The sequence below is a fragment of the Panicum virgatum genome, chromosome 5N (assembly GCF_016808335.1).
Source record: "Panicum virgatum strain AP13 chromosome 5N, P.virgatum_v5, whole genome shotgun sequence".
Classification (NCBI taxonomy): Eukaryota; Viridiplantae; Streptophyta; class Magnoliopsida; order Poales; family Poaceae; genus Panicum; species Panicum virgatum.
The window spans coordinates 16,104,254-16,123,626 of record NC_053149.1 but is presented as its reverse complement, the minus strand read 5'-3'; the positions used below and the strand labels follow the sequence as shown (position 1 = coordinate 16,123,626).

The following is a 19,373-nucleotide window of genomic DNA, read 5'->3' as shown; positions in this document are numbered from 1 at the left end:
ATAATCGGGTTTGCTTGTTGACTAAACAAAGAGGAGGATAGCGACTACGAGTACATTTATCCCTGTTGTCCCAGAAGCTAGCTGTCGCCTCTCCTGTCCCGATCCATACTCTTTGCATCAAAAGATTTAAAGATGGGATCGAAAGCGATGGGGATGGAAGCAGCAGCAGCAGCAGCAGCCGGTCAATGGCCGCTCCCGAAGGTTTCTTTCCTCCGTTTTTTTTCCTCTCTGGCTGATCAGAGCAATGACTCGACCAGGTCTAGTTTTTCATTCCTTTGGTACCGTCAGGTAAAAAGGAGAAGAATTATGGTTGTTTGTTTCCCCTTTTCGTTCATCTGCTACCGTCACCGAAGAAGGGAGAAGAAGAACATGGTGGTTTCCGCTCGGTTCCAGGCTGATCCGCACATGCAATCTTTCCGCAATCTGAAGTAAACTGACCGTGCACCGGCCGGGGGAAGTGGGGAACTGCCGCTGCTGTTCTTATGAAGCTGACCCGCGACCGGCCGGCGGTAATAAAATGCTGTTACCATCCTAAAGAAGTAAAAATAGTACTAATGAAATGCGCTAGTTCCTTCATTGCAAGTTGAACGTATATGCCCAAGGAATATGCTGCTGAGCCGTTGCAGCAGCATGTTCAGACTTCATTCAACTGAAATTGTTTTCCCCGCTACTTTTCAAAAAAAAAAATTGTTTTCCCCACTAGAGATGGAGAGAGAAAAAAAGAACAGATCCAGCGTCTCATGTACTGTCAGCCATTTGCCAGTACCAAGTGTGCCTCATAAATTCAGTCGCCGGCTGCGCCGCCGCCAACCACGCTGCGTCCGGATCAGACGGTGGCCGGCCGGCCTGAACAGAACAAGAGACCGTTGTTAAGTGGGTGACTAATTTTTAATCCGGATCATATCATATGTTTGATGCCAATTAGAAGAATCAAACATAAGGTACCTATAAACTGATTGCATAAGCTGGGGTTAATTCACAAGAATGATTTATTAAGACTAACTAATCGATCATTAGCAGTGGTAAACTATACCACAATATGACCAAATTATGTGACAACATTTATATCTTTGCTAAAAATTTTAAGTTTTGGGTAAAGTTTAGTACAATCTATTAGCAGTTTCGTTTAGATTAATAGTGCTAAACTTTAGCACTTTGAAGCATTAGCTTCACATGCATCCAAACCACCCTAATTTAGATCCAGCGGCAACTTAGGAGCGAGGAGTAATCAGTTCGGCCGTCGCCGTCGGCCCGTCAGGCACCTGCCCTGCTGACGCGCGGGCGGGTGGCCGCGCGCTCGGCTCAGCGACCTGCCCCGTTGTGTCCTTTCCCCTTGTCGCTGGGGGTTGTTCAGAACCGAGGTACAGTTAGTTAGCGCGGGATTACGTAGGAAAAATTATCGTCTGACGCATGCGCGTATCCTGATCCTCCTTTTAGGTTTTGCTTAGTTGGAATGCCCAACACTGACAAAAGGATCGACTTTGCGAACACGTTTAGATTAACGTTCGAAGGGCGCAGACAGGTATTATCGAAATTGCATGCCTTTTGGCGTTAATAACGAACTTGGAGATACCAACTCTATAATTAATTCTGACGGCGCAAGATCGAAGAGTAATGTTGAACTAGCTCTCTCTCTCGAAACCCCTCCTTTCGCTACAGTAGAGACAGGCGATAAAAGAGGCGAAAAGGGGGAGGCTCGTGCTCTCGCCGGCGAGGTCGCCGCTCCCCTCCGCCTCCGGCGGCCTTCGGGCCATCGGAGGTGTGGGGGAACGGTGGCTCTCCTACCGGCGTTGTAGATTAGGTCCCTCTAAAGGTAGGGTATCGTTTCCCGACGGCGGCTGCAAGGTGAGGGCGGCGGCGCCACAGTGGAATAAAGTCCCCCAGCTCTTCCTCTACCTCGCCTGCGTTCGATCCGATGCCGGCGACGAGCTCGTGGGGTTCCTCCTGGTCGGATTTGTTGCCCTCTGTGGCTCTCCTGATCTGGCGTCGGAGGTTTGGATCCTCTCGGCTTTTCGAGTTCCTGGATGTTCTCTGCTTTCTTCTTCTTCGTTCTTGGTGGTTGGGCTGATGGTGTTGCTGGAGTTCTGCGCTGGAGCGCATGGGAGCGTGAGGGCGAGCGGTTTGGCCAAATCGTGGGGTCCGACGGCTGATGATCTCTTCTCGAGGATGGCATGCAGCTTTACCATGCCTGGTGTTCGATCTCCGGTTTGGAAGGTCAAGGTTTGTGGTGTGGTGCTCTGGTGCGAAGCTTCGCGTCGGCTCGTCCTGAGGTTGAAGAAGAATAGTAGGGCCTTTTGTGTAGTTTCCAGGTTTCTCGAGGTCCTTTGTGTAACAAAAGGGTGTACTGTGCTTACAGTTCTCTTTTAATATATTTTCCACCCTTTCTCGCAAAAAAGAAGAGTAATGTTGAACTGCAAATAACTTTTGGCCGTGTTTGAGCTGTGCGGGGTTTAACCAACCAGTCATACTCTGCCAAACATCAAGCCAATCAAGTTTCCATTAAAAAAAAGCAATAGCTAAATGATGGTGTGCAATATCGCTCAACCATAGACCACCAGTTATTGGATCTAGTCCTCCGCGAAAACTAAGAAATTTTGCATATTTGGACCAATTCAAGCTGAAAAGGGGGTTGCTCCTTCGGCAAAACTAGGATAAAGTTGAGCCAAAAGATCGCGATTCAAGATAAATTCATACCAACGTAGATCTTTGGAGAAATTTCTGGAGTCATAGTTTTCATCCCAAGTACAGGTATACACATGGGCTTCTACGCCTTCAGCCAATTAGCCAGCAGTGCTTTCCTCTCACACCAAATCAGCACTAGCCACTAGCCACCAGTCAGCCAGTAGTACTTTTCTCTCATAACAAATCAACACTAGTACCAGCCACAGCCAAGCAAACAGAGTATTGTGTACCTCAATGGCTCAGCACTTCTCCTTAAAATGGTTTGCATAAATTGATCATGCTCATCTTGTCCATGATGTACACATTTGTTAACTCATAAATCTTTTCTTGAACAAATCTGGGCCAAACAAAAATAGTATGAGATTGCGACCAAGCACGCAAACATGCAATCTTCATATGGAAAAGTCCAGTTTATATTCTAGAACTACAAAATAACCCTAATTTTCAACATCCAACTGCAAAATCGGATAAAATGAGTGACATCCAACTGTTGAATTTGGACAATTTTTGCCCTTTGAGTGGTTTCAAAAGTGTTTTTCATTTTATGAAAATTTAAAACCTTCAAGTTAAAAACTAAACAATCATAAATAATTGTTTTTAAATTAGAAGAATTTGGAGTTGATGCAAGTATTTGTCTAAAAATGTAACCTATCAATTAATACTCTACTTGCCAGTTATTCGAATTCATTTTATTATATTCCTAATATTTGTTTGCTTATAGTTATGTCTATTATTTTTTAATAAATAATATTCAAATATAGCACATGCGGATAGATTACATTTTGAGAAAAAAATCTTGGTACCACTTTCATATTTTTTGATTTAAAGGAAAATAATTTTGATTATCTAAATATATTTTTTTTTAAAAAAATATCTTTGAAATCAGCCAGTTTTTGTGTCTGGGTTATCTGATTTTGTAGTTGTAGATGAAATTCGAACTATCATGCTAGATCAAGGATGAAAATTGGATTTTTTCCATAATTATATGAGTGCTTTGGTGTGAGACAGACAAGAGTAATTTAACCTCAGCATGAAATTATCTACCATGAAAAGTCAAACCTATAATTCGAGAAGTGCTACAAAAGTCGTCTAACCAATTCAACTAGAGGTTGTTCATCCCTCATCATATAACATGTAGATCTTTTGTAAACTGAGCTACTACTATCCTTGTGGGCCTTTTTGCCTTGAGCATGTATCACATCTTGGGAACTAACCTACATGCTGATACGATGCACTACTTGGGCTGAACCTAGGCTGCAACAACCCCTCTCCACAAGCCCGTATTCCGTTTGGATCGCCTAGAACTAAACTTCAAATATAATTAAATATTAGATGACTAAATTTTTTTCCATACCTGATTCGATTCATGGAGTAAACTTTATGTGGCGCACATATATAGACATATACAAATGTTCATTTTGCCTTTAGATTTTGTTGTTGTTGTGCATGCATGTGTATAGTGAGGTTAGTTTGATCTCTGTATGTGTTCAGACAATAGTCACTATTTTTCTCTACCTATCATATAACAATTGATATGTAATACGGTAGTAGTACTTCTTGTCCAGAGATTCTTTCAGCTGGTAGCGGCACTAACTTAGAGATCAAACTAGTCTGAGTTTAGACATCTGTACGCGCATATATAATGGGATTTGGTAACCGGATAAGTAGCTGGAAGAAGGGGGGAAAGTAAAAACAGATTTAGGCCTTGTTTAGATCTTTACACCTAAAATCTAATTTTTTTTGTAAATCGTCTCTATGGTGTACTAAATATAGTCGAAAAATAAATCGCATTACACAAATGGACTGTAAATCGTGAGACGAATTAGGTCGTGATTAGACACTAAATTGCTACAGTAACATGTGCTAATGATGGATTAATTAGACTTATTAGATTCGTCTCGTAGTTTACAGACGAGATCTATAATTAGTTTTATGATTAGTCTACATTTAATATTTGAAATGTTGAAAAATTCCGTCCCAAAATCTCAAAATTCAAAATCCAAAGTGCTCTGAACAGACCCCCAGCGCACTGTGTACTGGCGTTCACCAGTGCCCAAGTGTGGCTAATAAAGTCGATTTTCACCAACCCAGCCTCCCAGCGTCAGCGATGTGTGAATCGTGATGCGTCCAGCATGCCAATCATCATTCATCATCGTCTGACTCATGCTTGGGCTAGTTGGGCTGCGCAACAGCGAAGGCTCTGTTGCTTGCTTGGGCTGCATGTTGGGCCAGAAATTATTGGGCTGGAGCCTCTGGATTTCCAGCCCACGCGCGCTTTCCTCAGCTTTCCTTCCAGCCCAAGTGCAAAACAAACGGTTAGCCCAGGCGGACGTGGCAAGCCCAACCCACCGTTACGAACTCCAGAGGCCCCTCTGGGCTCTGGCCTCAGCCCACTCCCATGCACCTTTCTTTTCTTCACCCGTTCCCCCGTTCCGCCATTCGTGCGCCCCGCCCCCGCCTTCTCCAAATCTCCAATCCGATAAGCCAACCCAAACCCCACCATGGCGTGCACGCCGGCCGTGTCCGCCCCCTCCGCGCTCGCACCGTCTCCGGCCGGCACGGGCACCCGTCTCGGCTCCTCGACGGCGGCGCGGCGCGGCGCGCTCGCCCTCCGCCCCGCCCGCGCTCTCCCCGCGCTGAGGCTCGGCCTCGGCGGCCGCCGCGGCGCCGTCGTCGTCCGCGCCACCGCGGCGGAGGTACGTGCCGGTTACGGGCGCCCGCCCGCGCTCACCGAGCCACGAGCGCGCGTGCTGACGGGCGGAAATCGGTGTTCTTCTGCAGGGGGCCGTGGAGCTGCAGGCCAAGGTGACCAGCAAGTGCTTCTTCGACGTGGAGGTCGGCGGGGAGCCCGCGGGACGCATCGTCATCGGGCTCTTCGGGGAGGTCGTCCCCGCGACAGCGGAAAACTTCCGCGCCCTCTGCACTGGTGCGTACGCTGCGAATCGAGTTCACATCAGTACTGGTTGCTTTTGGTTTAGGAGCTCACCTTCTACTTCTACTGCTGCTCGTTTGGACATTTGGTTTGGGGGCTTGGGGAACAGGTGAGAAAGGGTACGGCTACAAGGGCTGCTCTTTCCACCGGATCATCAAGGACTTCATGATCCAGGGTGGCGACTTCCAGGAGAACAATGTAAGCATATTTACCGATCTGCATTTTGCCGAATTGCCTTAATGGCTGCTGCAGATGTTACGAAAGGAGCATATGCATTCGAGGGAAAGTTATTTGTCCATTCACCAATCGATCTGGCTGGATGCTTGTAACTTTGTCTAGATCTGACCATCAATTTACTTGTAGGTTCCACTGAAGTTTCAATTTAGGTATTTTTTAAGAAACTTTCAATTTAGACTTCAGGTATTTCTCCCAGTCAAACTGTTAAAAGTGGGAACAAGAATTCCTACAAAAAATGGCGGCAATAAAATTCCTGTCATTTGCCCAATTTTTCTTTCCCTTTTGCATTGAGAACAACTCAGCTATTTTGTTACATACAACTAAAAAACAGGTCCCCATTCAATGTAGCAACACTGCTCAAGCTATAATGTTATAGCTGTGCTTGAAAAAAGAATAAACATCAGTTCTGACATTTTTTATTTGCCAAGCAGGATCATGTTTAGTTTGGCATGATAAGACTTATATTGCACTTAGTGATTGGTATATTTGCCACAAGTCTCCAAATGGTTTAGTTCCATGCCTTGCTTTCAAAACATGGTTTTCTGATGATCTGAACTAATATACCATTTTAGGATTAGTATCACCATTAAATGGCCATCAATGCACAAGTTTATTGGCATATGGGTCCAAGATATTGAAGGGGATCTTTAGTTCCAGCCCATTGAGTCCTCCATAACCATGACATTCATTGAGCATACTTGGATCTGATTTCTATTGTCTCCATGGGCAGGCCTGTGTAATACTGATCATTACACGCAATACCTACGAGATTATCAATTAGTATTAAGAATGCACTTTGAAGGGGCATCCAACTATCCGCATTACATCATCCAATATCTATTCTCTTGTGTTGAGAGCACAGTTACCACGTTCCCGTACTGGGAACGCTGGTACATTTTCATCCCAATAGTGTTAAAATCACTCTTAAACGACGTACCACGTACCATGTTCCTCGATCTGGGAACTCTTGTGACTGTGGTTGAGAGCACTTGAAATCCATTTTGCATTATATGGTGCAATGCACCTCCCTCCATGCAATTTTTAAATTCTCTTTCCATCATTCATCTTAGTTCATACATCCATTGGGGTTTCCCTCCAAAATTGTTCCAATGAAGGTAACCCATTATGAAAGCTTTGATTTTCTTTTCCTTTAGTAATAACTTTCTTATAAGCTAGCAAGGGCTTGAACAGAACTTGAAAATGCGAATTGGTATCTCATAACGCAGAATTGATTACTGGATCCCAAGTTTGCCAAAGTACATTTAATCTGCAAAACTGAATTTGAGTTTATGATCACTGAGAAGTAAAAGCATGAATATTTTTTTTAGATTAAGGAATAATTCCGGCCTTGATCATTCACAGACGAATGACTACAGCCAAAAAGCATGAATATTGGTGGTGAAGAACCGACTTGTCAGCCCTTTTTTTGTGTGAAACAACTCAATATGCTGATGAGTCGGATGGAGTAGGAAATCACCTCGTGGGTTTGCATACGGAAGCTACCACAATACCACTTTCCTGGAACAATGGAAGCTGCCACTGGCAGCTTTTTAGTTAAGGGGACCACTATATATACTGGTTAAAGAATTTACAACCAAATCGTCAAAGAGTAGAAAAGGCATCCCTTGAAAACAAAACAAATTTCACCATGATCTTGTCAGGAAAATCAATGATGGGTCGTCAGCTCACTTGATTCTATCATGAGCTTCTTCTTTACTTAGTCCTAAGCTATTACTGGTGACCACAGGGTACTGGTGGGAGAAGCATTTATGGTGAATGCTTTGACGATGAAAATTTTACATGTAAGTGACTTCACACTCTTCAAGCCTTCTACCTGATTACCTTGTGTTGCATTTTATTTTTGAAAGGAGTGCTATTAAGTTTGTTCTTATTAAGATGGACATTTTTTGTGAACTTTCTCTAGCTTTTCGACACTCACCCTATAGCTTTTTATCATTATGAGAAAAATTAGACTCTGCATTCTTTGGTGATCCTTCTCACATGGTCAGATTTGCTTTTTAAATGGGATCATAGGCAGCACAAGGAGGGATGACAAAATCCTCTTCAACACAAATCCAAATAGTGCATACAAGGACTTATAGGGCACTGATTCTGAATGAACGTTTACTTAATTGCGAAATGTGGGTGTTTTGGTACCAGTTCGCTAGTTCTTAAATTGAGAGGTTCTTTTCCTTAAACTTTTTCCAGTGAAGCATGTTGGACCAGGTGTACTAAGCATGGCGAATGCTGGCCCTGACACAAATGGAAGTCAATTTTTCATTTGCACTGTGAAGGTAAGGCATTCATGATCTCCAGCAATGAAGGAATTCTTTTCTCTCACAATTGTCCCTTCTGGAACACCTTGAATTTTGTAGCATTAAGAATCTGTTTCAAGTAAGGAAAAAGTTTATATTACCCTCAACTATTGGACCTTGACTACTTAACCCCCCAAACTACAAAACCGGTTATTTTACCCCCTGAACTTTTCAAAACCGGCCAAATAATCCCCCAAGGCGGTTTTGGAGGGTGGTTTTGTCTTTTTCTTTTTTATTTATTTCATCTGAATCTTTGAAAAAATCATAACAAATCATAGAAAAATCCAAAAATTGAAAATCAAAATTTGTTGGACTCTACATGAGTAGATCCACACAATAAACATATAATATAGTTTGCTTTCATACAAAGTTTTTGTTGTAGATTTAGATATATGTTTTTTCTGCAATTAAATAGAATAATTCATAGCTGCATTTTCCATGGTTCAATTGTGATGAAATTTTTATGATAAGCTAACTATTGTATGCTTCAACTCTAGTAAAAACTTCATACTCATTGGATCATGTGTACCTTTGTTATAAATTTATTTATGTTCATGCTGGTTAAATTTAAATAAATCTATAACTAAATTATACATGATCCAATGAGTATGAAATTTTACTGAAGTTCAAGCATATAATAATTAGCCCACCATAAAAATTTCACTACAATTGGACAATGGAAATTGCAGATAGGAATTATTTCTATTAATTGTAAAAAAAGTATAGATCTAAATATACAACAAAAACTTTGTACTAAAGCATACTATATTATATGTTCACTTTGTAGATCTACTCATGTAGAGTCCAACAAAATTTGATTTTCAATTTTTAGATTTTTCTGTGATTTGTTATGATTTTTCAAAAATTCAGCTGAAATAAATAAAAAAGAAAAAGCCAAAACCACCCTCGGAAACCGCCTTGGGGGTTATTTGGCCGGTTTTGAAAAGTTCAGGGGGTAGAACAACCGGTTTTGTAGTTTGGGGAGTTAAGTAGTCCAGGTACAATAGTTGAGGGGGTTATGTAGACTTTTTCCTTCAAGTAATGATTCACATCTTTTTAAGTAATGATTCACATTTAAATATGTTGATCAATATTCGATACATTACGTTGATACAGTCTTGAAGACGTATGTGGATATGATTCTATACATACTTCAAGTTCTTTGGTATATTTGTTACTTCAAGCATTACAAAAAAAATAGAAGAAGTTATTCTATTATAGCTTATTTAGATAGCTTTAAATCCACGTTATAGTTAGATACATCCTTAAGATAGTGGCTTAGAAACAACTCGTTGTCCAAAAAAGGGGGATGGAGGAGGTTCCATTCAATACTGCCTGTTTACATAGAATCAAATTTCCTAGAGCAATGATATATCCCATATCCTAGAGAAAATTGAACAACTTGAACACAAATTTCCACTGCCTCCTCTTTGGAAGGATTACTATCCGGGCCGATAAAATTGTCATGCGTGATTTACATCTTTTGGTACTTGAACTTCATTGTCTTCGAGTACCTTGATACTCTGAATTATTATGACATTAACCATTTGTATTGTTCAAATTGTAAAATGTTTTCATCATATGAAATTTTTAAAGTTAGTCTCTTTGTTCCTTTTGGACCCTTGGCCAGCACTACCAACTGATTAAGTTTGAGTTGTTAGGCTGTTTTTTTTAAATAACGATCAGTCTCGCCTTCCACTTCAATATGCTTTCCACTGTTCTGTAATTTTCTGTACTAAAAGTTTATTCATATGCTTTGGTTTATTACATATTTCATAAGTCAGCACCAGACATTTTCAACTCAATTACATTGATTGGTCTGTTATTTATGTATGAACAAGACAAGATACAAGGGAGCATATATACATCTAGATATGGCAGGATAATATATCAAGAATAAACTATCCCCAATCCAAGCATACCCTTGGACTTATCATGTTTTGTTTTCTCCGTCAAGAACTGGTCATTTAGATTTTATTGGCTCACACTCAAATAATGGAATGCTTCTCAGACTCCGTGGTTGGACAACCGTCACGTCGTGTTTGGACATGTCCTGGAGGGGATGGACGTGGTGAAGCAGCTTGAATCTCAAGAAACCAGCAGGTCTGATACTCCCAAGCAGCCCTGCCGAATCGTGAATTGTGGCGAGTTGCCCTTGGACGGCTGAGCAATGTCAATAGCTCAGTTTTGGGGGTTAAACCGACACATCCTTCTTTTTCTTCGGAAAACTTGAGCCTTCTAGTAGAGGGTTAACTGATTTCCGTTTAGGTAGTCAACTTTAGGACATTCTTTAGGTCTTTTTTTTTGAGCGAGAATGTTGTTTCATGCAACAGTGTAAGAGGAAATGATACGGTGCTGCGTTCTTATTTTAGCCAAACCTTGTTGACGGTACTGTTATGCAATGAAGCTCGGAGCCATCTGTTACGTTGTAAGCTTGGAGCATCGACGCGCGTTTCGTGGCATCATTTGAGTTGTAAGTGCAGAGCAAGAAGTTCTGTCATTGGGTTGTGTGAGTACGTGTGATGACGGCTCTGTTTGGTTTAGTAGTGCTAGGTGTTGTAGTTAACTTTAACCATTAGTTACAGGTATTAAATAAAGTCAGATTACAAAACTCATGTGCTACTTCGCTAGACGAATCTAACGAGGTCTTTGACCGCATGATTAGAGGATGGTTATTGTAGCATTACTGTAGTTAATTTTTAATTAATTATCGTCATTAGATTTATCACGAAAAGTTACATCCATCCATAAAGAGATTTTACAAATAAATTTTATTCAATACTGCATGTATACAAGATTCCCTCCTAGCGCTAGTTGCGCTAGGAGGAATCAAACAAGGCCAACTCGGAGATACAGACAGATGTTACTACATACTGGCAATGAGTTAGCCAGAGTTGCCTCAAAAAAGGGGATGAGTTATTAGCAGGTTAAATGTTGTCGGGCTTCTTTCATATCGACAAGTAAGGCAGTGTTTAGTTCCCAAACTTTTCTGTACAATACCCGTCACATCGAGTTTTAGAACATATGCATGGAACATTAAATGCAGTTGAAAAAATAACTAATTACACAGTCTAACTGATTCATAGGAGATGAGTCTAATGACTTTAATTAATTCATAATTGGATATTAATTATCAAGTAACAACGAAATATGCTACAATACCCAAATCCAAACTTTTTCACCGACTAAACACCCCCTAAGCATGCTTGCATTTCACGCCACACGCCTGGGAAAACACTCATTAATCGCAATACCAACAGAGGACAGATCAGCAGAGCTAGAGCTGCTACAGCTAGTCTCCCTTCTCCTGGAAACCATTTCTGCATGAATCTATCCTCCACCCTTTTCTATTGTACTGGAACGCATGGATGAAGAACACCTGTAAAGCTGTTGGGGTCGCCTTGCTCCCCGCTGGCCAAACAACAGGCATCATCCATGCCAAAAAAAAACATTTGTTCTGTTTTCCACTTTTCTTCGCCTGCACTCTATACTCGTACAACAACAATCATGCAACGCAAAAGAAACACACACACACACACGGTCCGCCGCGCTGCACGTGTCACCCCTAGCGAGGCGCGCGATCCCGTTGTGCACGTACGGCTAGCTCCCTGCCCAAACCACATGTTTGCTAATCCTATAGCTTTCTTTTCTTTTCTTTTTCTTTGGGACCAGCTATGACCACACACACACACACACGAGTACACGACGCATATTTGTACAGTGGAACGCAAAAATGTTGTCAGAACCAACTGTTCTTTTTTTTTGTAGTTTTTTTTCCTTGATGAGATTGGAACTTGGAAGACTGTTAATGTTGGAGATGATGACGGGGTTATCTCTCATGGTGATCGCGTGCCCGCATCCTTAGCCGAAGGAAGAGCTTGGATGGTGAGTTCTTGGACTCGCCGCCTGGACCTTCACGAGCCGAGGCGGGAGGCGGCGGAGGCGAGCGCCACCGCCTGCGCCCACACCTTGAGCCGCGCCTTCACGTCCCTAGGGTCGTCCCCTGCTCAGTTCGTCCCACAACGACGACAGCCAACAAACAGCACGTCAGCACAAGAAGACCACGCAAGAGTCTGATGAGATGATCACGAGGCGGAGAAGAAAAAAAAAACGGGAACGCTTTGCGACGAAGCAAAAGCGCCCGGGGGTCGTGCGCTTGCTAATGGTACGCTCGGCCCGTGAGGAAGCGGACGCTCGGGTGAGCAGGGCAGAGCAGTGGCAAGCACGGTGTCGCTCTCGGCTCGTCGGCGTCGGCGTCCGGAACTCCAACCACCGCGTCCCGATCAGGCCCTGATGAGCGCAGGCGCGAGCACGATTCCCGGCCACAAAAGACACGGGCGACGAGTGCGATGGAATTCCCTCCAGTACCATGTACATGTACTACGTGCTTTTGGGTGATTAGTGATTAGACAGGAGCTAGTACGTGACACTTGGCGGCGCTGCTCGTTAGCAAGGTTCGTCCGAGTGCACTGCCTGGTAAGGCAGGGCAACGAACCGGGCCGCCGTGGAATGCGATTCCCCGTCCGGCTCAGCGTCCGCCCGGCACCCGGTCGGCTCTGTGCTTGCCAGGTGGAATAGACCCGCCGGCCGGCCAGGCGAGGCGATGCGGTGCGAGCTAGCGCGCCGGTCGGCTCGAGCGGACCGGCCGATGCAACTCGCGTTCGCGTACGGACAAGCCGTCCGGAGCACTCGTTGACAAATGACAAGCAAACCCATGGTTGCTTCGATCTACTCCATTCTTTTCTACTCGAGCTTACGTTTGCCGTGGCAGCAGCAGCGGCGACGGCATGTAGAAAATTGGAGAAGCTGGTAGGTACGGAGTAGTTAATGGTAATGATTGGGGGACGGTGGGTTGTTACCGGGGCTGGAGATGCGCCAGCTGCCGGAGGCCGGCGAGTTGCCGCCGCTGCTGGCGGTGTCGACGCCGGAGAGCGCGTGACAGGGGATCTCCACGGTCCAGTCGCAGGGGAGCCCCAGGCCCAGGTCCCGGCACGCGCGGACCTCCTCCATGTCCATCGCCACGCCGCCGCGCCCCGCGGCGGGGGACTCGCCCCCGCCGCCGCCGCCGAGGACCACCACGGGCACCGCCGCGGCCGCCTCCTGCCGCTGCTTCCGCGCCCGCCACGCGCGCTCCAGCCACACCTCCCGCGCCATCCGCTCGCGGTGGTGGTACCGCCGCCGCCTCCCAGCGCCGGGCGGCCACCGCGCCTCCGTCTCGCTCGCGTACTCCTTGCCGCCGCCGCCGCTCGGCCCGGGCCACCACGGCGGCGACGACGACGACGTCTGCGCCGCCGCACGGTCGGGCGTGCCCGGGAGCGACGCCGACGACGGGGCCTGCACGTCGTACGGAGGGGGCCACGCGCCGCCGTGCGTCGCGGCGTTGACGTCCGACCGCACCTCGAACTCGTCGTCGTCTTCCTCCTCCGCTTCGTCCTCGTCGTCGGCGTCGCCGCCGTCGGAGCCCTCCATGGATAGGCGGGACATGCGCTTGCTCATGTCCCACTCTTCCTCGTCCTCCTCGTCTTCCACGTCCTCCTCCTCTTCCAACTCCGCGATGAAGTTGCCGTCGTCGTCGTCGTCGTCGCGGCCGATGACGTCTCGGATGGTCGGGGGAGGCGAGGCTTCTGTCAACGGGGACGCCATTCCGAGCGGAGCAAGCTGTGATGACGGAGCTGGAGATTGAGGAGGCTGGGCAAGAAGAGAGAGTCAAGAGGGTGAGGTGAGGTTGATCGGGGAAGACTTGCGGCGCAAAGCGACTAGATCGAACCGAAATCTTTGTTTGGTTGCTGCAAGTTAGTAGATGGTGGAGGGAAGCAGCTGAGAGCATATGCGATATTCCAAGGCAATGGCTCGATGGGTCTTATATATCGGCCGGGAATCGGGAATGGCCTCAAGAACATACAGCTCCTCACCGTCATGGGATACCTTATTACTGTAGTAACAAGCTATTATTACTGTAGTACCTCCCGTGCGTGTAACAAGTATTGTTACTGTAGTATAGGTTGTCCAAGCTAACAAATTATTGTAAGTCTGTTATAATCGAAGGAAAAAATATAATGCTTGCAAATTTGTAACACGCTTTAGGGATTCATCTTCTTTAGTGGTAGTGGATTTTTGTTCTTTAGTTTCACATTATCCTACATCTGGCCGAGCATTTGTTTTTGAAACAAGCCTCGGTGGAAACTAGCTGTTGTTTACTGATCAACCATGCTATGTAACAGTTGTGCGTGAAGGGAGGCATTTTCGTCAGTACTATCTTCCAATGGCTCGCAGTACCATATAGAACTCGTGCATTTTTGTTTGTTTGTGTCATCATGCCGTTAAGCATCAACCACATGCCTGCCCGCCACATTAATCCCGGAAAGTTTACACGGCGACACATATGCCAGCCTCTGTTACTGTTAGTACCCCCTTGAACAGGGTAAAAAACACCAGAACGTAACCCGTCTCCCTTTCTTTGCTGCACGAGCACAAAACAAAATTGTTTCTGAACCGCAACGGCCCAGCATTTCCTTCCTTGCTCCGCAGGGAAGAAAGGTTAACGATAAGGATTGGCGAAGAATGAGAAGAGAAAAAAAACGTGGGTAGAGCATAGTAGTACTACGTGCGGGGGGCGCCTGCGGCTGGGATCGGGGCCGCCGGCTAGCCAGCTGTCGCCGCCGACGTGGCCGCGCGAGGGGCGCGCCAAGCGGGCAGGCAGGCGTCCCTGTCGGGGGCGGGCAGCCAGAGCCAGCCAGCCGGGCCCCGCCGCGAAGGGTGGCGCCGCCCCGGATCCGGCCTGGTCAACGCGCGCGGCCGGGCTGTGTGGCCGAGGCCCCCGGGCGGAGGGCAGGGGTCGGCGCCCGCCGCGTGGACGCTCGCTCCGCGGCGCAAAACGAAGGTTGGATGACTGGACTTGGCCCGTTTAGTTCACACCCCGTAAACGCAAAAAAATCGTAAACGTAAAAAAGTGTAAAGAAATTTTATTAATTTAAAGTAATAAATAAAGTCTATTTACAAAACTTTTTGCATGGTTGGGCTGTAAATCGCGAGACGAATCTAATGAGCCTATTTAATTCATGATTTGCAACAGTGATGCTACAGTACCATCTGCTAATTATTGATTAATCATGAATTAATTAGCATCATTAGATTCGTCTCGCGATTTACAACCCATCTGTGCAAAAAGTTTTGCAAATAGACTTCATTTAGTACTTCAAATTACCTAGATTCCTTTGCAATTTTTTTTTGCGTTTACACCCCATCGGATCTAAACAGGGCCTTGGTTAACCAGGGTTTGAGAAGCTGGGAAGATTGTCAGTACGACTGACCCATGGTGGTTAGCATCAACGGCGACGAGTGAACGAACCAGCTGGAAGTAAGTACTCCGCACGTACGACTAATTGTTGCACGCCTTTCTCACCCCGCGTTTACCGCCGCCGTCGCTGTACTCCGAGATCACGATGACACGGTGAATGTGAGGTACTCCCTCCATTTTTTTTATAGTTCTATTTCCAAAACTCAAATATTCATAAATGATAGTCTTATTTGTTATTGATAAGGACCATGGCAATAAATAACACCAGTAATGAGTAATTTGTAGCAAAGATATTGGGGTACTAGCAAAAAGATTTGTGTTACATTAATTAGATAATAAGCAAGGCTGTCTTTCCTTAGTCATTGTGTCCAGATGAAATAGGACTATCAATAGAAAATGGAGGGGGCATTGTTTAGTTGTAAAATTCAAAATTCCAAAACTATTATATGAAAAAAGAATTATTTTATATGCATGGAGTATTAAATTTATATTTTATCATGGTGTTGGATCCCAAGTTTTTATGGAATCCTTTTTTTGTTACCGGGATCGACCCCAAAGCCATAATGTCTCGAAACGCAGAGGCTATAGAGAAACTTTTCTTTTTTCCTTTGTATCGAACTTTGTGAAGAACTCCATTCTATCTCTCCAACAAAAAAGTGGGCTGCGCCTCAGTTGTACACTTCCTTTGTTCGGAGAACCCTTGTTGATTCTGAACTTCGTTCGCAAAGTAAGCGTCCTTTTAACGGGCCAGCCCTTTTTAATGCGCCGCTTGACCTAGTTTTGAAAATGAGCTTTGCTCTTCTGGGCCCGTGGTTCGCGAGAAGGAAAAAGGACTAATCTTTTGTTACATCTGGCACGAGATGAAAAAGAGAGAGCTTCGTTTATCGATGAACAGCGGATTGACGGAGCTCTTGGCATTGCTTAGGCGAATTTCGGTATCAAGAGATGAAAGTGAAAAGCAGAGGTATCCTTGGACCCCATAAGCTAGTTCCAGTATCCTCATTTCTTTGGACACCAAACATGCAACATATCCTCCATTGGCATTAACACATCATAGTGAAGCTGCACACAAGACATTCTAGCCTTGTGATCTCGAACACTACTTATGATAATAAGAAATCAAAAGTATTTAGTGGTATGATAATAAGAAATCAAAAGTATTTAGTGGGTCAGGCGACACCCAGATTTGAACTGGGGATAAAGGATTTGCAGTCCCTTGCCTTACCGCTTGGCCATGCCGCCAAATCCGATTCTAAATCGAGAGATAGGGTGACCGGAACAAGAAAAGGGAGCTAGTCGTTGGAGGGAAGACAAGGCTTGTTCCGTGCGACTCCACAGAAGATTGTCCACAGGAAGCCTCATCCAACTGACCCACCCCAAACCCCCTCAAGGGGGTTCTGAGGTTTGTTTATAATCCTATTATGCCTAGGGCCACCCCTCCTTGCGATTCTAGTAAATAAATAATACGAACTCTTGGGTAGTGTAGGTATCTCAATTTGCAAATAGGGGTATCGAGGCCCATCAACCTACTACTTGTTGGTTTGGTGGGAGAAAGAAGAGTGGGTCAGAGGGCTTCTTTCACTTGGACTCTACTTAGGGCGGGGAATCGAAAGCCATTGCCTGAGGCCTACTACGGGAGTTAAAGAGATAGGCGACAAGAAGGCGGTCACTGGCTGCAACTAATGGAATTACCCACTCGGATGAGACCCATTAGAAGCGGCTGCCCCTGGCACTACCGGGAGGGTGCCTGGCCGGGGTTCGAAAGGACCCTTTCAGTTAGCAATCCTTGCTGCGCACTTTGTCGTGAGAATAAGATCTCATTGGTTATAGAAAGAAGCCAGTAAAGGCTCATGACCTGAAGACTGCAGGTTTGAATCCTGTCCCCGCCTAATCACGTCAGATACTCGTATGAGTCCTGATCACCTGGGTCAAAAAATCTATGTTCAAGTCGCTTGCCTAACAAATAGACGACTGTGTACTGTAGTTAGTCTGTTCCGTTGGTCCGATCCTACCATGAAAAGTGTTGCTGTGTCAAATCGAGATTTGTGTGGGTGTTCAGTCTACCGCTCATGTTCGACGCTATCGAAAATCATGCATTGGATGGATGCCCGGGCATTCAACCATTCCATTTCGTTTTCTTTTAGTTCTTTTCTTTTAGAAGAGCCAAAATTCCTTAAAAAAATTTAGCGATTTTTTAGCTCGCTAAAGTTTAAAAGCCTGTAGTTGAGCACCTATCTGAAGGTCCAATCGGTATCAGTAGTTGCACGCAACTCTAAAGAAGACGATGACAGAAAAGTATGAAATAAAAAACGAATGGTATAATTTGCTTGTAAATTGTGAGAGGAATCTAATGAGTCTAATTAGATTATAATTAGACACTAAATTGCTATAGTAAACATATGTTAATGACGAATTAGTCTTACTAAATTCGTTTTGTAGTTTACAGATGAGTTCTTTAATTAGTTTTGTGATTAGTTTATATTTAGTATTTTAAATGTACAAAAATTCTATTTCAAAATTTTTACAGCTGCAACTAAACGATATCTCAATCCAGCGGTGCGGCGAAGCTGCCGTGGATCAAGGCGCGCGCGCGTGCGACGAGCGAGCCACCGTGCCGCCCCCTGCTTCAGCTCGATACTGATAGGCCAACTCCCGGCGCCGGCACATGGGCATGGGGCGAGCCGCTGCAGTTTCTATATCCTCCGTCGCGGCGGCGGCGGCGGCAGCAGCATCTCTCCCGGATCGGAGACAATCATGTACTAGCTATCTCGCGCACTGATTCTAAACGCGACGCACGCCGGCCGGGCACAGGAAGTGGCTCCGGCGAGGAGGTTTGGAAATCTGAACGAAAGCGACGCCTGCTTGGCTTCTGTTTGGGCCGGATCAGCGCGGATCGGTTGGAAATATGTATGCAACGGGTGCTGCGTGGGAACGAACGGAACGGGCGCCGCCCCGCGCGAGAAAAAATTCAAAACTATTAAATGCCAGGTTATGGCCGGCTTGCACAACTTTCAAATTGTTTCTTTTTTTTTAATGTGCAGCTGCTTCTTCTTTTGTTTTATATACTCGCAGGCCGCCCTTTTGGCGTGAGCCAGGGAAATAGGGAATGCTGGGCCTGCTAATGAATCTGCATCACTACCGAGGCACGCAAGGGAAAATTTCTCAAGCATTTTGGCACTATCAGCAAGCCATTCCTCGCAAAAAAAAAAACCACTGGTCTGTTGAAGAAAAATCATTTGCTGCACTGCAAAATACTCTGTCCTCTTCTCCTGTCATGGCCTTACCTCTAATACTTTCTGCATTGAACCCGACCCGTGTTTCGGAGCGAACAGGCCACGGGTAGCGCGGGCGGGATCGGCAGAAACCGGCCGGGCTGTTGCTTCTCTGGGCTGTCACGGCACGGCACTTAGGCCCGCACGAGGCCCATACCGAGCGAGCCCCGCGAATCGTTTCGGGGGCCGTGCGTTGCAGGGCCGGAGCGGGCCGCGGATGCGCAAAAGCGATGGGTGCCGCCGCCCCAGGTGGACCTCGCTCAGTCGCTCGGCTCCACCAGCGCCGGCAGGCGGCAGCGCCGCGACGAACGCAGGCTGCCAACCCCCGTGTTCCCCGCTCCCCAACCAGCCTCCCTCTTCCTCGTCCTCCACGACTCCCCCGCCAGTCCGGCTCCGGCGCCGAGCCCCCAGCGCCGGCCATTGCGGGTTGGTTCGTCCGAGGTGAGCTCTCCACTTGCTTCCTTACGCTCCTCGCGTTCAGCATTTTAACCTGGCACGAAAACCCTGAACCCTCTCTGATGTAACGTTGATGCTGATTGATCCATTCCAGTAGCCTGTTTAGTGTTTACCCGATGTTTAATCGAGTGCCGGCGCCTTGCAAAGTCGCCCCTCACCCGCGTTGTTATTCGAATCGCCTG

The 19,373-nt window shown here is 45.8% G+C and overlaps 2 protein-coding genes and 1 non-coding gene across 3 annotated transcripts; 1 reads left to right on the top strand and 2 right to left on the bottom strand.

Moving 5' to 3' along the window:
* The first annotated feature begins 5,118 nt into the window (after nt 1–5,118).
* LOC120672442 (peptidyl-prolyl cis-trans isomerase CYP20-3, chloroplastic-like) lies at nt 5,119–10,598 on the top strand. Its single transcript, XM_039952839.1, has 6 exons — nt 5,119–5,378; nt 5,464–5,608; nt 5,724–5,812; nt 7,599–7,653; nt 8,060–8,145; nt 10,178–10,598. Exons 1-6 carry the CDS (start codon nt 5,184–5,186, stop codon nt 10,331–10,333), a joined length of 726 nt encoding a protein of 241 aa, XP_039808773.1. The 5' UTR covers nt 5,119–5,183; the 3' UTR covers nt 10,334–10,598.
* Nucleotides 10,599–11,602: 1,004 nt separating this feature from the next.
* On the bottom strand, nt 11,603–14,225 carry LOC120676769 (neurosecretory protein VGF-like). Its single transcript, XM_039958106.1, has 2 exons — nt 13,026–14,225; nt 11,603–12,169 (listed from the first exon to the last, which is right to left on the bottom strand). Exons 1-2 carry the CDS (start codon nt 13,807–13,809, stop codon nt 12,081–12,083), a joined length of 873 nt encoding a protein of 290 aa, XP_039814040.1. The 5' UTR covers nt 13,810–14,225; the 3' UTR covers nt 11,603–12,080.
* Nucleotides 14,226–16,634: 2,409 nt separating this feature from the next.
* Nucleotides 16,635–16,705, bottom strand: TRNAC-GCA. Its single transcript has one exon. It is a non-coding gene; the product is annotated as a tRNA-Cys (tRNA).
* Nucleotides 16,706–19,373: the final 2,668 nt, after the last annotated feature.

Coding starts and splice junctions, on each gene's coding strand:
- LOC120676769 (XM_039958106.1), bottom strand. CDS start 13,809: ATGGCGTCCCCGTTGACAGAAGCCTCGCCTCCCCCGACCATCCGAGAC. Junction 12,170..13,025: donor CTGGCGCATCTCCAGCCCCG/GTAACAACCCAC, acceptor CGAACTGAGCAG/GGGACGACCCTAGGGACGTG.
- LOC120672442 (XM_039952839.1), top strand. CDS start 5,184: ATGGCGTGCACGCCGGCCGTGTCCGCCCCCTCCGCGCTCGCACCGTCT. Junction 5,379..5,463: donor TCCGCGCCACCGCGGCGGAG/GTACGTGCCGGT, acceptor GTTCTTCTGCAG/GGGGCCGTGGAGCTGCAGGC. Junction 5,813..7,598: donor GCGACTTCCAGGAGAACAAT/GTAAGCATATTT, acceptor TGGTGACCACAG/GGTACTGGTGGGAGAAGCAT.